General features: G+C 34.8%; 1 protein-coding gene across 1 annotated transcript in view; it reads left to right on the top strand.

Moving 5' to 3' along the window:
• Positions 1-23481, top strand: part of AP4E1 (adaptor related protein complex 4 subunit epsilon 1) — a 67349-nt gene that overhangs the window by 10960 nt on the left and 32908 nt on the right. The window contains exons 3-10 of the mRNA XM_043555432.1: positions 1046-1169; positions 5354-5427; positions 6672-6793; positions 10176-10335; positions 13037-13203; positions 16497-16570; positions 22576-22698; positions 22802-22911. Coding sequence (XP_043411367.1) covers positions 1046-1169; positions 5354-5427; positions 6672-6793; positions 10176-10335; positions 13037-13203; positions 16497-16570; positions 22576-22698; positions 22802-22911 — 954 coding nt within the window. The remainder of the gene's footprint in view (positions 1-1045; positions 1170-5353; positions 5428-6671; positions 6794-10175; positions 10336-13036; positions 13204-16496; positions 16571-22575; positions 22699-22801; positions 22912-23481) is intronic.

The following is a 23481-nucleotide window of genomic DNA, read 5'->3' as shown; positions in this document are numbered from 1 at the left end:
GACGTGCGGTGAGCCCAGCGTCCTCCTAAGCCGCCATCTTGCCGCAACCTCCTGTGAGCTTATTTTGAAACACATTTTATTTCTATTTTTTATTTATGATTAAAATTTGCTATAAATATTGAGAATGCAAAAGTTATTATATTATAAAACAGCTTTTTAGCTTGTGTTGTAAATATTGAAAGACCCAGTTAAAAAATTAAATAATTAGAAATGCTATACCATTAATGATATCATACCTTTCAGTTCCTAGTTGAGAATTGTTTAGAAAGAATGCCTTTACGGGCACCTGGGTGACCCAGTTGGTTGAGCGGCTGACTTCAGCTCAGGTCATGATCTCATGGTCCATGGGTTTGAGCCCCACATCGGACTCTGCTGACAGCTGGGAGTCTGGAGCCTGCTTTGGATTCTGTGTCTCCCTCTCTGTCTGTGCTTACCCCGCTTGCTCTCTCTCTCTCTCTCTCTCCCTCTCTCAAAAAGTAAACAAACATTAAAAAAAGAAGAAGAAAACAATGCCTATAAAACAAACTGTTGCATATTATGTACAGCAAAACAATTCTGAAAAAGTTCAGGTGCAATTTGGTTTTCAAATATGAAAATTATTTTCTTTACAAATTATTACCAACTTATGGGAATTTTATGGATGTCTTCATTTGACAAAGTGTATTAAAATGATGTGCTCTGTTCTAGAAGCCAAGTCATATTACTATGGGTGAAATTTTGTCTGAGGACCAGGTGTCTCCCATTATAACTAAATTTTTCACAGGTACACCTAGAATTAGAAATAGATACAGTTGACTTATTGTTTGATGTTGCCACTAACAAAATGTTGAAATAATTTTACTAAAATCAGTACTGTTGGTAAGCTAAGTTTTGGAGCAACTTTTATTTATAAAGTTTGACTTCAGGTTATTAATTTATTATATATGTGTATGTTATTTCTTCAGTGCTAGGATTAAAGGATTCCTCTGTGAAATGATTGCAACATAATGAAAAAAACCCAAAACATTCTATTTGTTTATGCGGTTACTGGATATTTGCTTTTCAGAGAATGATGAAGGAGTGTATGGTGAGACTTATATATTGTGAAATGCTTGGATATGATGCTTCCTTTGGCTACATACATGCGATCAAGTTGGCACAACAAGGAAACCTTTTAGAAAAAAGAGTAGGTATGTATGTGTTTAAGATTTTAATACTAAATGTTCTTAAAGTTCCAGCTACTGTGTAAAATGAGTAATGGCAGGTACATAGTGTGTTTTTAGAACATTGCCTTGTAATTTCCAAAACTTTAAAAGGGAACACTTCAAAAACTTAAAGCCTATAAGTGAAATCAGTCTTACTGATTCTATCCTGTTTTTGTGATAGATGAGCTTCTATACTTGTCAAATTCATTAAACTGTACACTTAAAATGGGCGAATTTTCTTCTGTGTAAATTATACCTCCACAAAGCTGATTTTAAAGTCTAACATCATCAGTTTAATGATCAGAAATGTTTCTTTATAGAATAAAAACTGAAATTGACTTGAATAATTTAAAATATCCTGTTCTCAGTTTCACAAATGTTAGCTGTGAGGCTTAGAGGTATCTTTTAAAAATGTTTGTCTCCTTAATCAACCTTTAGGGCTCTTAGGAAATATCCTTTAAATCTTTTATTCATGTAGGTTCAGCTGTGTATCAAAATTCAAGAAGGAAGCACTTTAGAGTCATATAGGAGTATAACATGTTCTGTATTCAAAGGAGTTGATGGTGTCATGTTGTCAAGGACCAGCATTCTTCACAAATATCTGTGCTATCAGATAATGGGATAGGAAAGGGAGATAGTTTGCTAAAGATTCTGAGACTGGCTGTACCCATTATTCTACTTACTGAAACTCACTTCACTCTCCTAGATTTATTGTATTCTTCCCTCCAAGGGAATGTCCTCTGTTGTCTCTCCCTTCTCATATTCCAAATCAAGTTTTAACTCTTCTTTTATCACTCTGGTGGCTTTTACCGTCATCTTTGGGTGGTATCTTTTCATATATTAATGTCTTAGCTCTTGAACTAATTCTAAGATCCCCAAAGGCAGGGAAATTTTGAAAACAATAGTCAATATTAGGTGGTTGGTGCTGTAATTTTGTACGACTGTTGCTATATTGTGCTTCTTAGACTGGCATACCATTTTTTTCATTTTCAATTTAATTTTATTATTAAAAATATATAAAGTTCAAAAGTTAAGACCTTATAAAAAGGTATAATCAAACAAGTCTCACTTTTAATTTCTAGTCTCTCTTACCCAGTTTGCTCCTTACTGCCATAAGTAACCATTTTCATTAGTTTGTAATTAATCTTTCCATTGTTTCTTCTTGCAAAACAAGCAAATGCATGGGAACATACTCATAAACTCTCTCTTACACAAATGATAACATGCTATATAGATTATTATACACCTTGTTTTGACATCTTCATACTCTTATACAGTTGCATAATTTTCATTGGATGGATGGATAGGCCATTATTTTTTTCAATCAGGTCCCTATTGGTGGACATGTGGGTTATTATTTTTTTTTCTCTTGTAAATAATGTTGCAGTGAATAACCTTGTACCTGTGTTATTCATAGTTCTGGAGGCTTATTTTAATAGAGACCTCAGAGTCATTTTTATTGAGATTCATGATCTTAGGGAAATATTTTATTGCCAAGTAGAGGAACTTATTCCTGCAGGTATCAGACATTTTTTATGTGTGCTAGTGAGTATAAGTTTTTTTTAAGATATCATTTAAACCTTCTATATGTCTTCACTGTGTTAGTATTGCCTTTTCAACTCTCCTGAGATTTCTAAGATTAGCTTTGGTGCTTTCTCTGATGGAGATGCCTTCTTCTTTTTATTTACTTACTATTTTTTAATTTTTTTAATGTTTATTTTTGAGAGAGAGGGAGAGAGAGACAGAGCGTTGAGTGGGGGAGGGGCAGAGAGAGAGGGAGACATAGAATCCAAAGCAGACTCCAGACTCTGAGCTGTCAGCACAGAGCCTGATGCAGGACTCAAACCCACAGACCACGAGATCATGACCTGAGCTGAAGTCAGATGCTTTAGCTGATTGAGCCACCCAGGTGCCCCTATTATTATTTTTTAAGGTTTGTTTATTTATTTATTTATTTTATTTACTTTTAAATTTTATTTTATTTTTTAATTTACATCCAAGTTAGTTAGCATATAGTGCAACAATGGTTTCAGGAGTAGATTCTTTAATGCCCCTTACCCATTTAGCCCATCCCCCCTCCCACAACCCCACCAGTAACCCTCTGTTTGTTCTCCATAAGAGTCTCTTATATTTTGTCCCCCCCCCCGTTTTTATATTATTTTTGCTTCCCTTCCTTTCTGTTCATCTGTTTTGTATCTTAAAGTCCTCATATGAGTGAAGTCATACGATATTTGTCTTTCTCTGACTAATTTCACTTAGCATAATACCCTCTAGTTCCATCCACGTACTTGTGAAATGTTTACTTATTTTTGAGGGAAAGAGAGAGGGAGGGGCAGAGAGAGAGAGAGAGGGAGAGAATCCTAAGCAGGCTCCACGCTGTCAGTGCAGAGCCTGACTCTGAGCTCGGACTCACAAACCATGAGAACATGACCTGAGCCAGAATCAAATGTTGGATGCTTAACTGAGAGAACCACTCAGGTGCCCCCACCTTATTATTTTTATATGTTGTTGAATATATAAATTTCAGCACCCATTAAGTTAGGCATTATGTTAGGTGCTTTATCTTATGAGATAGGTGAAAACTGAAGCTCAGAAAGGTTAAGTCACTTGTCCAAGGTCATATAGCTAGTAGATAGTGGAGCCAGAATGTAAACCCCAAGTTTCTATGAATCAAAGCCTGTATTCTTACCCTATATGTCACTCTTTCATATCAAGCATGCTCCATAATCTAGTCATTATTCTTTGCTTTCTGGAACCTTTTCATTTTTTGAGTTCACTGAATATTTTTTTCCCTGTTTCCTGACTGTCACAATAGTTAGGATATTCTTTGTAACAGAATTAAGGTTTCCTTGATATGGTCTTTGAAATTACTCATCTTCTTATACCTTGATTTTGGTGACTTGGGTGTGGGTGATACCTTAGCTGATCATGAGTTTTCAGCAATCAGATAAGAACTTTTTTCTTTAAATGCTTTCTAGGGTTTTCTCCTTTCTTGCCCCTGCTTAGTTGTTTTTTCTCTCTTGCCCTGCTCCTCTGACCTTTAGTGAAGATGTTGCTGTGGGTCATACCCTTTCTTCTTGGTTGTGAGAATAGGTAATTTCTTACAGTTTCCCATGATTCCCAGTAGACACAGACATGATGGGGACAGTTAGCATTAGAATCCCTAATGAAAGAACCGAAAGAATTGAGAAGAATGAAACACAGTGAGGATGGGTGTCAGGGAATAGGGCCTCAGGATAGACCATGGAGAGACAGGACAGCATAGGGATTAAAATATGAACTAACTCCTGGCTGGGTTTGAGTGCTGGCTTCACCATGTAATAGCTATAGACTGTGGTCATTTACCCTTTTTTGTCCTTATTCTTTTTGGGATAATTATACCTACTTCATACAGTTGTGAGGATTGAATGAGGTAAGGCTTGTAATATACTGATCCACAGTAACTGTCTAACAAATGTTCTCAATCTGAAGAGTGACAAGAAAATGACATGGAGTAGCTAGATTCCATATACATGGCATTTGTCATAGTATTAATGGATTTCCTCAACCCTAAGATGTACTTTTTTATGTTTTAATATTATTGAAATAAAAATGCTTATTTAAGTCAAGTACACTTAATGTGGTAGACAGTGTTTCTTTCCTCAACAACTGTTATTCCTTCAATAGTGTATCTCCAAATGAGAAAATAGATATTGTGTATGGCTTAATATGTGATTTACATCATACGGGTTGGTATTAGGTAGCTCATTCAATAATAAGAAATAGCCAGTAACTCACTAGTAACTATAGTAACTATTTTTATATAGTTATCTTTGGCTGTAAGATAGAAAATGCAATGTTTTAATTGATTGTGTAGAGATATGCACAGAAGATAGAAGGCATATATTTCTAATGTCATTTATAAGACTTTAAGTTGGTACATATAGCCTCTTTTCCATTTTGGTGACAATCCTGTGAAATACAGAATTCTGAAAGATTTCAGGATAAAGAACATTTGAAATCTTCCTGAAGTTTTTGAACTTCATATTTTCCAATCTGTTTTTATAGTTACCTGTAGTTGTTATCTTTGACACTTAAATTTTGGAATATATTATTGCTTTGTTTAACTTTTCCTGGGAAAAGTCATTTTTGGCAGGTAATAATGAGACTTTTCCCCTCAAATTTTATAGGTTATTTGGCTGTTTCTTTATTTCTACATGAAAGTCATGAGCTGTTGCTTCTCCTTGTGAATACAGTTGTAAAGGTACTGTACTATATGTTGGTTAGTATGAAGTCTTAAGTTAGTCCTGCGGGCTTCTGACATTTCACCTCTATCATATTGAGTTAGATATTTTTGGAAGAAGCCAGGCTTACAGAATGGGCTTAGAAAGATCTTTTAGATCAGTTTCTGAGTTTGTAAAATGAAGTTTATAATAGAACTTAGCCAAGTTGTAAGGGTTAAATGGAACACTGTGTTAAAGTAGGAAGTAGTTGCTCCTGCCGCTCGCTCTTATTGTTTCATTTAAAAGCAGATCTCCAGGGGCACCTGGGTGGCTCAGTGGATTAAGCATCTGACTCTTGATCTCAACTCAGGTCTTGATCTCAGGATTGTGAGTTGAAGCCCTGTGTTGGGCTCCACACTAGGCGTGGCGCCTAGTTAAAAAAAAAGCAAGACAGCAATCATACAGCTCTGCAGACCTTTAGTCAGATCCACTTTTCTGACTGTCTTTTTCTTCAGGATCTCTTCTAAAAGGATATAGATATAAACTGAATAATTGAAGTCTTTCAAATTCTAAAAGTCATTTTTAAGGAGAATAGAGTATAATTGGGTAACTGAAATTTATAGATAATAAAAATATAGTGTAATCCACATAGTGTTTTTTCCTGTTTAACTTTGGATCAAAATTAGTAACGAAACGTAATCAAACTGTTGAGCTCTTCCATGTTTTTCTGGATGTATGACTCTGTGTATGTGAATGTGTATAGGGTACTTTCTGAATTTTAAGTTACATACTCTTTTAAGGTTACTAGTAGCTTAAATTTTTCAGGATTTTCCAAAATAAATTTGTTTCCAAAATAAATCTGTTTGAATGATTTATAAACTTTGTGCATATAGAAGTATATAAACACACGCATTGTATACAATCTAGAATTACTTCCTTTTAAACATCTACTCAATTAACAAGAAAAAAATTCAAAGATTGGTTTTGTTATTAGTTTAGAAAAGTTTTAAACGCTGTAGTAAAGGAGACTACTATGGGTCAGTGTCAGAACAGAAATACAGTTTCCTTTTGGATCAGTTGCTTTTTGGCTATATGTATCTTAATTAACTCTATTAAGGGAAATGAAACAGTAGGATATTCCTACACAATATGAGGTAAACCTGAATGTACAAATTGATTATAAAGTTAGTAGAAAACCATAAAGTATGTAGGGCCATTGCAGTATTGAACTCAACCTAGTTTCAGAATGTGCACTGAATGTTTGTTTGCTCACTGATTATGTCAGGACTTGCAGAGCACTAACCTGGTAGAAGTATGCATGGCACTTACTGTCGTCAGCCAGATATTCCCTCGAGAAATGATTCCAGCTGTTCTTCCATTAATTGAAGATAAACTTCAACATTCTAAGTAAGTAAATTCTTTTTGGGTATGTGTCTATACTATATATTTCAAAATAAAAATTTATACTAAAAAACTTACTCTAACTTTAACTTAATGCTGCTAGGGTAGAGGATAGACTTAGACTGCCTGATACAATGCAGAAATCTCTGATAGCATTGTCCCTTATTTTATGTGGGTTTGGGAAAATGTTAGGCAGCTTTCTAAAGTTAAACCAAGAGGCAGTGAGGTTTGGTGTCAGGAATCTGTGGCTTTCCTCCCAGTTCTACCACTAACCAGTAGTGGTCCTGTTTTTCCTTTGACTGTGGGATTGGTTGAAACATGTTAGTTTTCACAAAGTTGTTTTGAGGATAAAGTGGAATAATGGAAAAAAATTGGCAGTGAGTGGTTCAAGTGCTGTGAATGCAGAGCTTCAGTGTACGGGGGATGCTTTGATGGCAAAACTGTAACATTCAGATTCTGTTTTATAGCAAAATATATCCAAATAAACCTTAACTTGTAGTATTTTGCTAATCTTACCTTGTAAGATTCCTTAACTTGTTCCTTATCAGCTTGAATTTTTTTTTCCTTCAAAGATTTTATTTTAATTCAAGTTAGTTAACATATAGTGTAGTATTGGTTTCAGAAGTAGAACTCAGTGATTAATCACTTACGTATAACACCCGGTGCTCATCACAAGTGCCGTCCTTAGTACCCGTTACCCATTTAATGCCCAGCACCCTTTAGCCCATCTCCCTACCGACCTTCCTTCCAGCATCCCTCAGTTTGAGCTTGACTTACCTTTTCACTAATTATTTTGTTTTATTGTTTTTTTTTTTTTTTTTTTTTTTTTGACAAGCCCCTTAACTTTGTAACCTTTAGAACTAGGAACAGTTTGCAATCATTTTCTTTTTTCTTTTTTCTTTCTTTTCTTTTCTTTTCTTTTGTTTTCTTCTATTTCTTTCTGTTTTTTTTTGTATTACAATATTTTAGTTATACTTATATTCTTTTTTTTTTAATTAAAATTTTTTTAGTGTTTATTTTTGAGAGGGTGGGGTGGAGCTGAGAGAGAGGGAGACAGAATCCAAAGCAGTCTCTGCACTGTCAGCACAAAGCCTGACATGGGGCTCAAACCCACGAACCGTGAGATCATGACCTGTGCCAAAGTTGGATGCTCAACCAACTGAGCTACCCAGGTACCCCAATATACATACATTCTTAATAAAAATATTTTGTTGCTCATAACAAGATTTCTTTATTTTGTATGTTTTTTTAAGCTAGTAATTTTAGTGTTCTAAGATTAAAAAATGTTGTCTTATGGTTTGTATTCTTTAAGAAATTTTGGACCATGAAACTTCTGGCTAAAATGATAGCTTTTACTAAGAATTATGGAATAACTTCATAAGTTTTTCATACTTGTTTTAATGCTTTGTTTATGTCAAATCTGTCTTCAGAACAAATGATGGATGTAAACGATTAATTATTGGAAATAAAATACTAGTTTTTCTTAGATAATTAGAGGTTGATCTGATGATAGCAGAGCATCATTTTTGTGTAATTTTTCCATACCCACACTGTTTTGTGATAATGGTACTTACTGATCCTTTGTTTGAAATCCTTCTGAGAACTGAATTTTTTCCTTATTGCTTTCCATGTGCTCTAATTTCAAATATTGGTATCTCCTGTCTTCTACCAGTTAGACTTTTTGAAATTCTGCTTCTGTAGTTATGGCCATAACTAACTCCATGCAGAAAAATATGGGTCAGAGCTATAGGTATGCTAGTGGATGTCACAAAGAAGATGTGGCTTGGACTTGACTTTTGAGTTTCACCAAGCCAGACCTAGAGCCCCAATCTAGGTCTCTTGATGTCTTTTGTTAGTACCACCACATAGGGCCAGGCCTAGGGATTCCTGAGCCTGTTCAGTATTTGTATTCTTTTATCTCACCTCATTTACCTACTCTCTCAGAACTGATATTGGTTAACACTCAATAGCAATATATTGAGATGTAGTTTACAGTCACCATAGTATTAATACTACTGGCAAATCTGTTGTTAACCTACTTTTTCTTTCCATATCAAAATAATTTTCCATCATGGCATAGTTTGCCTAGGAAAGTAGTGAGTTGCTTGTTAATGGAATTTAGCAGAAGCTGGAGGACATTTTTTAGGAATCTTATAAAAGATACTCTTTTTTTTTTTTTAACATTTATTTATTTATTCTGAGAAAGCCAGAGAGAACACAAGTCAGGGAGGGGCAGAGAGAGAGGGAGACAGAGTCCCAAGCAGTCTCTGTATTGTCAGCATGGAGCCTGATGCGTGGCTCAAATTCACAAAACCATATCATGACCTGAGCCAAAACCAAGAGTCGGATGCTTAACCGACTAAGCCACCCAGGCGTCCCATAGAAAGTATTCTTGATTGGAACACAGAAGATTGCATTGAGTAATCTCAGTTTGGAGATTCTGTGATTTTAGGTAAAAGAAATATATATTAAGGAACCCTAATAGTAAATACTTTAGTTTTGTGACATTTGCTGCTGTTATGAACACTGCCAGCATAGCCTGCCTGCAAATATATTTAGAAATAGGCGTGAGTGAGAATTAACAAGGAAATGTACTAACTTGGAAATTACATTATGAACATAAGATAGTGACTTGTTATTTTGCTTCTTGTGTGCTAGACATTATCTGTTAAAATTAAGTGTAAGACTAGCATATACTTTCCTCTTTGTTGTAATGACATTTCTGAAACATGAGCTGGAAAAGGGGAGGAGTGACATTTTTAATGTGAGTCTTCCTATTGCCCTGGCTCCCTAAAGTATTTCAAGTATGCTTGCCCATGGTACAAAAGAAGAAATCTTTAAAGGTATAATGTTAATGAGATTTTATTAATTTTTAAATAAAATAATAAATATTAATAAAATAATAAAATAAAATAATGTTATAATAAAATATAATAATACATATTAATTTATTGATATCAACATTGATAAATATACTGTATAATATTACTAGCCAGAGTTACTTCTTACAGATTTGAACTGTTGATTCTTTTCCCAATTTCTAGAGAGATGGCTTTCAAAAATGGAATTAGGGAATTAAGGAATTTATTTATCTTTCTTGTTTGTTCTGGTTTCAAAACTAATATTTGCTTGTTACCAAAAATTCTGAACCTAAAGAAATATATAATATGAGCAGTTAAAATCTTTTGAGGTCTTAACCTCTGAGAGATAACTACTTTTTATAGTTTGATGGATTAGAATATAGAAATTAACAATAAGTGTGTAATTCTTTCTTTCTTTTTGTATTAAGGTAATAGCTGATATTGTGAAATCATCTTGTGTACAGTATTTTCAAACTAAATGCCTGTGGATTCAGACAGTTTGTTTAGATTTTATTTTTTCTCTTTAGGGAGATTATACGAAGAAAAGCTGTTCTGGCATTATATAAATTCCATCTCATTGCTCCTAATCAAGTACAGCATATCCATATTAAGTTTCGGAAAGCACTTTGTGACAGAGATGTTGGGGTCATGGCTGCTTCTTTGCACATATACTTTAGGATGATTAAGGTAAGTTGGAAATTTCAGGAAGTACTGAGTAGTTGCCATTAGGAAAATGTAATTATGGAATAAAAAGAACTCACATTTTTCAGTAAAATTCTTAATGAACATGTCAAGTTTTTATTATTGACTTTTTGATAGTAATTTTTATAAGTTGTTGATAGCATGAGTTGTAGGCACATTACAGAATTAGTCTTTTTTTTAAATGCCTAAGTTTTTTGTGTTACTAAAGATGCATGGAAAAATGGTAGCTATGGAAGGTGATTGAAATTTGCAGATTTGTGGTTCTTAAAAAAATTTTTTTTTATTAGTTTTCTTTATTTTTGAGAGGCAGAGTGAGACAGAGCACGCGTGAGGGAGGGGCAGAGAGGGAGGAAGACACAGAATTGGAGGCAGGCTCCAGGCTCTGAGCTGTCAGCATAGAGCCCGATGTGGGGCCTGAACTCATGAACCGTGAGATCATGACTTGAGCCGAAGTCGGACGCTCAACCGACTGAGCCACCCAGGTGCCCCCAGATTTGTGGTTTTTTAAGCAGTGACTTTTATACGACTTCATAAGATGCATAAGAGCTTATTGAAATGAGGAGAGCTGGTGGAGGGTATGTAAACTATAGATTATGCTGCTGACTCCTTAAATTGATACTGTGTCAGAGGAAGAAGGAAGGTCGAATGGTATGGTAACATTTTCTAAATGGTGATATGAGTTTATACTAATTCAGCCCCAGTGCATTGCCTGAAACCCTTTGTATTCCATGTGAGATATTCCATGATGAGTACTGTAAAACAAAATGGAATATGTCACTGAATTAAATTTACAGTTATAGAACTGAAAGTTGTGTTCATTTTTATTCATTATGCTCCAAAATAGATTTGGTATAAATAGATACTTGATATTAAATCTTGTTTTTCCTCTAACGTTTACTAAATTTGAAAGAGCTATTATTTCCCTTCCAAAAATGTGTCGTTGATAGTGAAATAAAAATTACGATGAGGAATCTAATGTTTATTCTGAGGAATATGTATTTAAATTCCCCAGTCCAAGAGATTAGTCAGATAGATAATCAAAACACACTCATTCGGAACACAGGTATGTTTAAATACAATAGGGTTAATTAATTTTTAAAAGGCAGATGCACTGATTTTGGGAGGTTTGAGTAGACTTGACTGTGCCCTGTGCTCTTCCACCCAGAACACATTTATTTATTATTGTTATTATTTAATGTTTGTTTATTTGAGAGAGACAGAGAAAGTGCATGTGGGAGAGGGGCAGAGAGAGAGAGAGGGAGAGAAAGAATCCCTCTGCACTGACAGTGCAGCGTGACACAGGACTCGATCTCACAAACCATGAGATCATGACCTGAACCAAAATCAGGAGTCCCACACTTAACCAACGGCGCCACCCAGGCGCCCCTATTTTTGGTCTTAAATTGCAGTTTGAAACTGTTCATAAGCACTAAGGGCAAACTGAGTTAATCTCAAACTTAAGTTAATCTCTTAATGTGGCAGTACTTCACTAGTAGTTCTTGATTAACCACCTAATGGACATCTGCTAATTCAATGTGTGACTTAAAGATAGTGTTATATTAGCCAAAAATGGGGTCAATGTTCAAGTGTGCTAAGGAGATGAAATACAGTGGAGACAGTATAAATGATCACATTGATGTATTTATTGTGTGTATGAGAGAGAGAGAGAGAGAGAGCGAGAGAGAGGGAGAGAGATGGGAAGTGAGGGAAAGGATGTGAGAAATAAGGAGAATAGAATAGGAAAGAATATAGTTTAAGGGAAAAAAACTGATTTCTGTTTTTGCCTTCTTACCCTATTTCTCTATATTATGAAGACTTTTTAAAAACTATTTTATTTATTTATTAAGACTTTTATTTATTTTTTAAAAAAGATACCTTTTTATATTTTAAAAAAAGATATATATTTTTTCTTTTAGAGAGAGAGAGAGAGAGTGAGTGAGCAGGGAAGAGGGGCAGAGGGAGAGAGAGAGAATCCCCAGCAGGCTCCATCCCCAGCAGTCCATCCCCAGGCTGACATGGGGCTTGATCCCACGACCCTGAGATCATGACCTGAGCTGAAATCAAGAGTTGGATGCTTAACTGACTGAGCCACCCAGGCGCCCTTTTTTTCACTTTTTGATTTAATTGCTGGTATTGGCTAACAAAAGTTCAATATAAGATATAATTATAAGAACTTATGAAATGTGATTAAGACTCTGTGTGGAGACAAGTAGTGAATGGTGGAAGCCTTTTGGGGGATGATTCAGCTCTGGATCAGGTAGTCAGAGTAGTTTCATCATGGAAGACATTAAACACATTAGAGTATGGTTTTATTTTTATTAAAAAAATTTTTTTTAATGTTTTTATTTATTTTGAGAGAGAGAGACTGAGCGCGAGCTGGGGAAGGGCAGAGAGAGTGGGAGACACAGAATCCAAAGCAGGCCCCAGGCTCTGAGCTGTCAGCACAGAGCCTGACGTGGGACTTGAACTCGTGAACCACGAGATCATGACCTGAGCTGAAGTTGGATGCTTAACCATTGAGCCACCCAGGTGCCCCTAGAGTACTGTTTTATTAAATGTGAACATGCAGCTTCTAAATTAACATACCCTAAGTTAGATTTTGTATGGCATTTAAACCAGGTCTATTTTATATTTGATAAGAGATTATTATTAATAGAAAGTTTTTTGTTTTGTTTTTTGGGTATAGGAGAATTCATCTGGATATAAAGACTTGACGGGGAGTTTTGTAACAATTTTGAAGCAAGTAGTTGGAGGAAAGCTCCCAGTAGATTTCAATTACCATAGTGTACCAGCACCATGGTTACAAATCCAGCTCTTGAGAATACTAGGACTTCTAGGAAAAGACGATCAAAGGTAAACTATTCTAAGCAAACTTGATACCCTGATAGCCTGTCACCTAGAAGTTTCATAAGTCAGATTCTCCCAATGTTTAATTGGCTTAATAATGATAAATAAATCACTGTAAGAAGTATATAATAGGTTGCTGGGATAATCCTGGCTCTCTGCTTATCTAATCCTGCTCATAGGGAAAGGTACCTCTGAAGCTCCATATCTTTCCTGAAGCCTTCTTAAACATTCTAGTTCAGGGATTTGGAAACTTTCTTTACTGTAAAGGGCCAGATAATAAATATTTGATGCTTTGTGGGCTGTATGTTGTCTGTTGAAGCCCGCTGTTGTATAACTTAAAAACAATCATAGATAATATGTAAGGAATGAGCACTACTGTATTCCAGAAAAACTTTTTATGGACATTAAAACTTGAATTTCGTATAATCTTTATGTATCATGAAATATTATTCTTTTTATTTTTTTCCTCATTTAAAAATGTAAGAACCATTCTTAGCCTGTAGCCATACAAATACAAACATCCAGCCAGGATAGTCCTGGAGACAGTAGTTTGCTGACTCTTCCTCTGGTTGGATGTGAGTGTTTCATTTAATTCATTTGTCTGAATTACTCTTTTAGCCAATACTTTATATTAAAATTTTTACGGTGTCTTTTCAATTATGCATATTGTTTGTAACTTTTTATTTTCTCATAGTTTTTCTTTTTTTTTTTAATGTTTATTTTTTGAAAGAGAGAGAGAGTACGAGTGGGGGAGAGGCAGAGAGAGAGAGGGAGACACAGAACCCAAAGAAGGCTCCAGGCTCTGAGCTGTCAGCACAGAACCTGACACAGGGCTTGAACTTATGAACAATGAGATCATGACCTGAGCTGAAGTCAGATGCTTAACTGACTGAGTCACCCAGGTGCCCTTATTTTGTCATAGTTTTTCAGACTTACCAGAAAGTTCCAACAACAGATCAAGAAGCTTCCTTATACCTTTTACCTAGAGTCATCAATTATTTTCATATGTCTTATCATTCTTTCTCTTTCTATATATATGTGCATGTGTGCACACATATTAATTTTTTTTTTCCTGAACCATTCAAGGACAAGTCTTTTAGTTCCCTTGAAAGCAAGTACCATGGCTGAAGTCCTTGATGTGTTTCTGTCTTAAGAAAATATTTGCTAGTCAGTGTTCTGACTTTATAAGATCTGGTTTTCCTTTATGCAGTACAGTACCTTCTAATTCTTTAGCCTAGCTTTACAAAGGGATTGTATTCTAGGCTGTTGCTCCTAGTAATGCCTTGTCAGTGTCATGCCAGTGTCCATCGCCTATGAGCTCCTGGTGAGAGCTAGCTGGACTGTATCACTCTTGATATTGCTATGTCATTTTTTCTGTGTTTCTGACTCTAAATTCCTAGGTAAAAAACTGGAGGTGATGGGAGTAGATACACACGTTAGAAATGTTTGCTGTAATTTTATTTTATGTAATCCAGCCTATCCTACGGCATAGCTCTAGTTGGGAGTCCACTGGAATTCTGTTTTAAAATCACGAATTTCATAGTAGTGCATTCAGACTTCACTAGTCTAAAAAGGTCTGTTGACAATATATTGTCATGAAGTAACTTTGGAGGCTTTTAGTGTATTTACTAAATTCATTAACTCATTATCTTCCTTCTTTCCTTTATAAATGAATTTGGGGAATACATACAAAGTTACAAAGAACGTACAAAGAGAGAGCTTACCTCCAGAGAGCTCAGTTGAATAGAATTAGGCTCAAGAAAATGAACAAAGAGTTAAACTCTTTTATGATGTTATGGAACATTAGAATATTTTTTCCTTTGTTGTCCCAACTCTGAGATTTTATGTTAACACAAATCTTGTAGTTCTTAAGACATGATTAGTCCAGTGTGGCAAAGTAAAAATGGTATTTTATAGTAGGATTCTAATGTATTTAATTGAAAGAGTTAATTTAGTGGAAAAGTCTTCTTATATTTATGTTCTTTTATATCGCTTGTTTAGATAGTTTCTTTTGTTTTATAGCAGTCTTCTTCTTAGGTTATTCCTGTTTGGCTTGATCATGTCTGCACATGTTTCTATATTTCTATGTGGTTAATTATGACTCTTATGCCAGACATCAGCTTTTAAAATTGAGAAACTAGACTGTAATCTAGCTGTCGTATTACCAAATTTGGGGGGTGAATTGTAATGTCTGCTGTGTGGTATTGTCTGGAAAAAGTGCTTACACAATAAAATGAGGGATTTTAGAATATGGTTCTGGATTTCACAGAATAGTTACACTTCAGTCAAGACAGAATAAAAGTCCATCCACTTCAAATTAAATTTTTATAGCTGCATATTTAGAAAAACATTTTCTGAAAAAGATGTAACATACGTCATATGTCATTTGTATGGCCCCAGGTTATTTTGATCTTTTTGTTTAATTTACAGTGTAGTTTCTCTGCAAGACTACTGTGTGTATTCTGTGTTGATGGTAGTTTTTTTTCTATTGGTGCTTTTTGAATTTGTAAAACAGAGACAAATGCCGGTTGAGAAGTCATCGTTTCACACTAGCCTCTTGCAGAGAACTTTTCTAGATTTTGAGATAGAGTGCCCTACAAAGCGCTATATTTTCTCTTTCTTTCCTTCTTTCTTTCTTTCTTTCTTTCTTTCTTTCTTTCTTTCTTTCTTTCTTTCTTTCTTTCTTTCTTTCTTTCTTTCTTTCTTTCTTCACTGCGTTTTCTTACAGTATCTACCTCAACCCAGTTACCAGAACTGTAATCAGTGACCATAAAGACATAGGAGTGGTATAAACCTGTTTCACAAAATACAATTTCTTTATAGTTAACATAAATGAAAGTTAAACTTTTTCCCCAGAAAAGCTAGTGCTGCTCAAAGAAAGACTAGTATTTGAATACTTTAAAAAAACTATTTGGTTAAAATACTGTCTGGAATAATCTGGATGTGGGAGATATTACTATAATAACTTGAAACAGGCAGAAATATTTTATTGCAAATAAAATTATGAAAGGTAGTATGTTCAAACAAAAACCTGATTTGTACACTAGGTACAGGTAAAGAGCTGGTTGACTTACGTATATCTCTCCATTGACTAGTCATCTTTGATAAAACAGGAAATTAAACTCATGAAAAAGAGCAAATGGAATCTTGAAGAAGTGAAATTTCCATAACTTCATAAAATAAATTTTTTTCACTTCTTTTCTGTAGATCCTCAGTTTTAAAGAGAGAGAAGTTTGAAAAACTGTTTTATTGAGTTATAATACTATAATTCTACTGCAAATAAAATATCTTTTAAACAGGACAAGTGAATTAATGTATGATGTTCTTGATGAATCCTTACGAAGAGCCGAGTTAAATCACAATGTCACATATGGTAGGTAACATATATAAATGCTATTTGAAAAAATTACAGTGTTTTTCAGCATCATAGCAAAATGTGTGTTAGAATCTATAAATTCCAATAGAATCTTATATGTTAAATTTTAAGGTGGTTCTCTGGGTTATTCTTTTTCAGTGCAGGCATTAGATAACTAATAGAAATAATGGCAGTATTTAAATGTTGATCTAAATTCATTATTAAAATTATCTCTCTTTTTAAAATATTCTTTAAGAGAAATTATCTTTATATTGAAAATATTCATTAAGCATCTGATTGACTGTGAAGATAACCTGTATAAGTAATACAGCTGTGAATAAAATAGTTATAATTGATTATATTATCATTGATCTCACAGATAGATAGATCATACATGGAAAGGGACAGGTGGAGTAAATGTTACAAAGGAGAGTTACTCCTTTGTATGGGAAAATATAGCAGCTAGTCTTAGATGAGAGGGAGAACAAGGAAGGTTTTATTGACATTTAAGAAGAGAACTGAAGGAAGGATAAGATATAGACAAAAACATATAGGATATATATATGGAATAACAGTATACTGTTCTGTGAGGAGACAGTAGTCATGTGTTACATACAATTTTAAAAAGTAATTTAGTGATAGGAGATGAGTAATTTGGGGGAGAGGGTAGAGGACTGAGAAAAGTAACCAAAAAACTTTCAATCTTAATAGAGGGAGGAACTATTGGTTCTTTATTGATTAGTTTGAAAAAGCTCAGTAAAGAAATTGAGGTATTTGGAAATATTCAGAAGCAAAGTAAAACAGTTTGAATTTTGCATGCTATAGAGAAAAATAGAAGAAGCATTGAGAGATTAACTCAAATGAGAAGTTATTTCTTTTTCTGGTAAAATACTGTGAAGTAGGGTTTGAAGACCATCCTGTTTTTTCAGACAGTGGTAAATGGTGAATCTTTAAGAACAATGATTGTAGAAATGTGGGATGGACTAGAGGGGAGAAATTATACTAGTTTAACTGTAAGAAAAGTGTTTGACAAAGATGGAGTTAGGAATAAGGAGAAGGAATTGCATGTATGAGACTCATACAGGATTGATAATGCACATGACAGTGAATTGAGATGGTAAATTTTGGAAGATAGATTTATGTTTTGCATGGAAAAATGGTAATTAAGACATTGAAAGTGGTTTATTCATTTGCTCAACCAGTATTTATTGAAGGGTTACAAAACAAAAACTTGATTTGTAAACTAGGTACAGATTGAGAGAAGAGTTGATTGATTTATGTATTTCTCCATGATAAGTACAGGAGATTAAAGGGAGAGTAAGATAGACACAGTCCCTGCCCTTATGAGGGTATAGTGTAATGAACGGTTGATATTATGTAGGATCTTGCTGTGTAATGAGAAGAGTCAGGCCAGTGATAAGGATCATCCTTATTGACATGGGTGGTTTGTTTAGGAGCTGTCAGAAGATCCAGACAAGTGTCAGAGTCTTTGCAGGCAGCGAAGCTAAAAAGTTTTGCTTGAGATATAATTAGTGTGTAGGATAAGAGTTTGAAAGACTCTCAGGGAAGTCTGTTTAGAATCAGTTAAGGATCTGATTTTCTTTTTCTTGCACAATTTTTTTTTTTTTTGGTAATTGACATTTCAGCTTTAATTTTTTTATTTTTTTGAATAGGTAATATATGCACATGGTTCAAAATTCAAAAGGTACAAAAAGGTATACAGTGAACAGTAAGTGTCCCTTTGACCCTTACCACCCACCACCCAGTTCCCCTTCTTGGAGATAACCACTGTTATCTGTTCCTTTTGATTTGGAGAGTACTGTATACCTGAGGAAATACTTTTTTTAATGTTCTCCCCTAGGGCACCTTTCCCTTATTAACATTTCTGGGACCAACACCGATAATTCATTTCTTTGTAGGCTGTCAGTGCAATGTTTTACCTTGCCATGGAAACCTTATAGTCTCTGTTGTTTTATTTATTTCTTTTATTAGTCTTTCCATTGTTAGGCTTCCCCTCCATATTTGTATTGATACAGTTTATAACTTTGAGTGATTTTATCAATGATAGAATGTTCTCTAGTAACGCTGACACGAATATTTTATTGCTTAAGAATGTGAATTTTAAATCATGAACTTCATAAGGGAAGAGACTGTGTCTATCCCACTGTCTGGCACTAGGCTAATCAATGAGTAACATGTTTTAGTTGAATTAAAGGAAGAGAAAAACTACTTTACTTTTATCAGTTATCTATATATAACTGATAACTTTTATCAGTTACCTGATTGGGTTTTAGCTTTTATACTTGCTAAATCATATTTTTTTGAAAATTCCATTATTTTAACCTACCTAAGTGTTAAGTCAAGACATAAATCCCATCAGAGATGTTTATTGAGTACTGTTATGTGCCAGGCATTGTGCAAAGTGATATAGAGGATGTGAAGGAGTGTAAAATGTAATCTTTGCCTTCAAGAAATTTACTATATAATGGTAGAACTAGCTTATTTATGAAAGAATAATATCAGTATAAGGCAGAATGCTAAGGGGTGATACAGAGAATAAATATTACAGGAGTCCAGTGGTAGAGATCACTGTGGGCCTGAGGACACACATAAGAGTTCATTGATATAATGGGGCCCTGACAGATAGTAAGGATACAGATAGCCAGAAGAGAGATCAGGGGGGTCTAGGTGAAGGGAACATGAGAAAAGGTACAGAAGTGGGGATATTTAAAACAGTTTCAGAGAATATCAACTTATCAGTCTACATGGACAGTTCATATTGGGAGCAGTGGAAAGGCCTTGGTGCAGAGGTTCTCTTGTGGCAGTCAAATGAGTTTGGGCTTTATACCGTATAAATCCAGAGATATGGAAGACTTCTGGGCAAGGTACTGATAAGATGAGAGTAACATTTTTTAGTAAATTGGGAGAATTATAGAAAAGGGAGTACAAGGCACAGAACCATCAAAAGTAGACAGAAGTGCATTTCCCTGTTTTTCCCACTTAATAGACATTATATATAAAATTAACATAAGACTCTGTAAGGTAGAGAAATGAAGGTGGACTGGTTAGGAACCTTGGGATGCAAGGAACAATATCACGGTGAGTGCCGTGGGTTTTCTTTTTGCCTCATATTTCTCAGACTGGGTACTGGAGAGCCAGCAACATGGAAACACCAACTGTTCCAAACAAAAATGCCTTAAGAAAAGCCTGCTGTCTAGCCAAAGGACCAACAAGAAAAGGGCAAACTAGCAAGGTAGAAAACTTTTAGATGGTAGCCTCTTTTCCAGCCAAGCATCACACAGAATAAATTATGGACCCACCCATGTCAGAAAAGACTGAGTGGAGAGCCAAGATTTCCACCCTCACCAGGTGTAAGCAGATTCCCAATGCTTCTACTGGGCTTATTGTGGAGAAGCCCAAGAGGAGAGCCAGAATTTCATCCCTGCCAGGTGTCGGGAGTGGGGCGTATCTCGCTTGGACTGTCAGTGGAGATGATGTGGGAAGCCTGGATTTCACATATCTAGGAATAGGGAGTTAATGAAGCACCTCTCCCCTCTTTGCTGAGGTGGTGTTAGGGGAAGCCTAGAAAGAGTTGGAGCTTTCACCACTGGTCAGGGATATTCAGGCCATCCCATCAATGTCAGTGGAGGCCATTGGAGTGGTAATGAGGTGCCCCTTCCTTTCTGAGGCAGGATAGTATCAGTAGACACTCCCATCCCCCACCCAGAAGGAATAAGGGTCCCCTCCTTCTCCAGGTGTCAAAGGAGGCAGAGTGGAGAACCCGGACTTTCATCCCCATAGGGTGGTACCCGCGTCTCCCTGTCAGAGTAGCATCAATAGATACTTTCCTTATTTAATATGAAAGTAAAGTCTAGTCTGAAGGATAAGGTGTCAGTGGAATGTCTTCAAATTTTGTGCATAATCCAACTCCAAAAACCTATGATAAAACCACAGTATCACAAATGTTAGGATATTACTAATTTTTTATTTGCTAATTTTTACTTGATATTTTGGTTAGGACCTGGCTTGCTCTTGAGGAGAAAACAAAACTTCACATTGTGTTTTTACGTTTAGAATCCTCAGAAGCACTTTTTTTTTTTTTTTTTTTTTAACCGCTGCAGAGGGGAGACAGCAGAGCAGGGTGGCTGCTGTTTCATTTATGGACTTATACTCAGATTTTTGTAGAGTTGGGGAATAAAGGGATTTAGCTATAGTGGAAAAGTGATTTAGAAATCTATTAAATTCATTTTTAGCTCATTTGTGCACTAAGTTCATAAGTATAATTATTGAACTATTAATTTTACCTATACTAGCTTTCCAGAAATCTTATGAGCATCTAAATAAAAGTTTGGATTTTGGATGGGTAATGAGAAGCTTTTGTAGTAACACAGTTTGATAGCAGGAGAGTTCCGAATGGCAGCAATCTGTAAAGGAAACCGTGTCAGTTATAACAGAAAATGGGTCATCATTATTTTTAATGTTACTTAGGACTGGCCTATTAGTTCAGGGTTTGGCAAACTTTTTCTGAAAAGGGGGCCAGGTAGTAAATATTTTAAGCTTTGTAGGTAACATAGGTTTCTGTCATAAATTCTCCTGTGTTTATTTTGTTTTTCCACGACCTTTGAAACATGTAATTGTACACCTGAGACTCATATAATGTTATATGTCAATTGTATCTCAAAAAGTATGTAAAAATTGTTCTTAGTTTACAGGCTTGCAAAAGTAGGCCAAGGGCTAGATTTAGTGGTAGTTCATCTATTCCTGCCTTAGTTGGTCACTCACTTGACCAAGCCTCTCTTTGTTTAGTTCATAAAGTCATAAAGTTTACTTTTTCCATGGCACAGAATGAGGACATTTTACAGCACAACATCTGAATATACAGAGGAGTATCTTTTTAGGTTCAGTTAACTCACTTTGTAGATTTTCCTTTAAAGTCAGTCCCCTTCTTAAAGAGAAATTTGTATTTCTGATTTATTTTCTCTTTCTCCTTCTATAGAAAGGGTTTGTATAAAGCTTTTTATACAAAGTTTATGTGTGAATCAGTCGATAGGCAACCTAACAGTGGAAAATATAGCTGGTTGAATACTCAAGTTTTATGTTGTATACAACAAAGTATCAGATTGTTTTGTTTAAAGCTTTTAGAAATAGAGAAGAAAGGATTCTATCAAGGACACTTGATATGCTTCAACTTGTGGTAGAACTGTTAAGTCGACTGAGTCTGTGTCTCACTTACACTGTGATTCCATAGCACATGCAGGACTTGATACCACGCTGGTTCTTCTTTATTTACCATGACAAAGCTCAGGCTCCTTGACTTAGGCTCTTCAAAAGAGTTTGAAAAAGATTTTAGTGTACACTTTTATCATTATCGTAGTTATCCAATCTTTGACTGTATTAGAAAATCAAATTTGAACACTATCAAGATGTTCAATAGATAGTTCTATGTTCTTCGAGGTTTGTTTTAAAGAACTGACTGGAGGATTTTTATGAAATGGCCCTACTTTGAAATGAATGCTAGAGTATCCTAAAATGATTACATTGAAATAAACTACATATATAGTTTTTGTGTATAAATGGTAGAAACTGCCAGAGAACAAATTATTTTAAAGCATGCAAGCAGTGTTGGAAATACCTGTTTATATAGGAACAATGAATATGTTACTTATGTGCCCTTTAGAATGTGAGCTCCTTAAGGGCAGGGGTTTTTGTCTTTTTTGTTCACTGCTGTATCCATGCTATTAGAACAATGCCTGGCACATAGGAGGTGTTCAGTAAATACTTGTTGCATGTGTGAATGCATCATTTCTATCTATTAATATACATAATATATTATATTGTGGTAATATAATCCTAATAGTTGTGTAAGCCTGAAAACAGCAAAGTTCCTATCTTTGAAAATTTTCCATAAATAAGTTTTTACTAAAACTGACCTTCTAATTAGTTTGTTTTGTTCTGAGTTCTACACATGTTCTTTTATTATGCCTTAACATGATCCCTGACATTTTTATATTTTCTTTCTCTAGCTATTCTGTTTGAATGTGTACATACAGTTTATTCTATTTATCCTAAATCAGAATTACTTGAGAAGGCTGCCAAGTGCATTGGAAGATTTGTTCTGTCACCTAAAATAAATCTCAAGTATTTAGGTAAGATGATTAGATAATTTTGACAGAAATTACAAAGACAGCTCTTGAAATTTGCTGGATATTTGTTTCCAGTCACTTTGTATAACGTAATCTTTGTTTCTAGGGCTGAAGGCTCTTACCTATGTTATCCAGCAGGATCCCACTCTGGCTCTTCAGCACCAGATGACAATAATTGAATGCTTAGACCATCCTGATCCCATTATTAAAAGAGAGGTAAACTGGTACTTTGAATAGTGTACGTGAAGTGTTATAACTTTTAAACTTCTTTTTTGGTATTATGGAGAGAGGAAAGTAGTAGTGTGTGTGTGTGTGTGTGTGTGTACACACATGTGTATTTTAACTTCTGAGTGTATTTTATTCTTTCTAGTAAAGTTTAAGGAACTTTTCTAAAAAGTCCTTGTGTCAGTATCTTCACAAATGTTTTTAAACTATGAGTTAGAGGAGTTAGGTTCAATTACCTGTATGGATTCATTAATATCTTTTTTGGTCTAAGAAGAGACCTGAATTCTATTTCAAGTTCTTTCTGTTAATGTAATTTAAGATGTAATTTATGATGATTAATATTTTTTTCATATTCTTAACATCTGTGAAGTGGGCTAATGCATTCCTTATTAAATATGTAGGAATATTGAAAGAATTAATAAAGATAACCCCTAAACGATTTGAACTTCTTGGAAGGAATTGCTTCAGTGTCCATTTGGGTACCTATATAAGTGTTTCTGTTAATTTTCATGTAAACAAATCACTCTGTGCCCTGATATTAAAATGGTATATGGGACCTAC

The sequence above is a fragment of the Prionailurus bengalensis genome, chromosome B3, assembly GCF_016509475.1.
Source record: "Prionailurus bengalensis isolate Pbe53 chromosome B3, Fcat_Pben_1.1_paternal_pri, whole genome shotgun sequence".
Classification (NCBI taxonomy): domain Eukaryota; kingdom Metazoa; phylum Chordata; class Mammalia; order Carnivora; family Felidae; genus Prionailurus; species Prionailurus bengalensis.
This window is presented reverse-complemented; position numbering and strand designations above follow the sequence as displayed.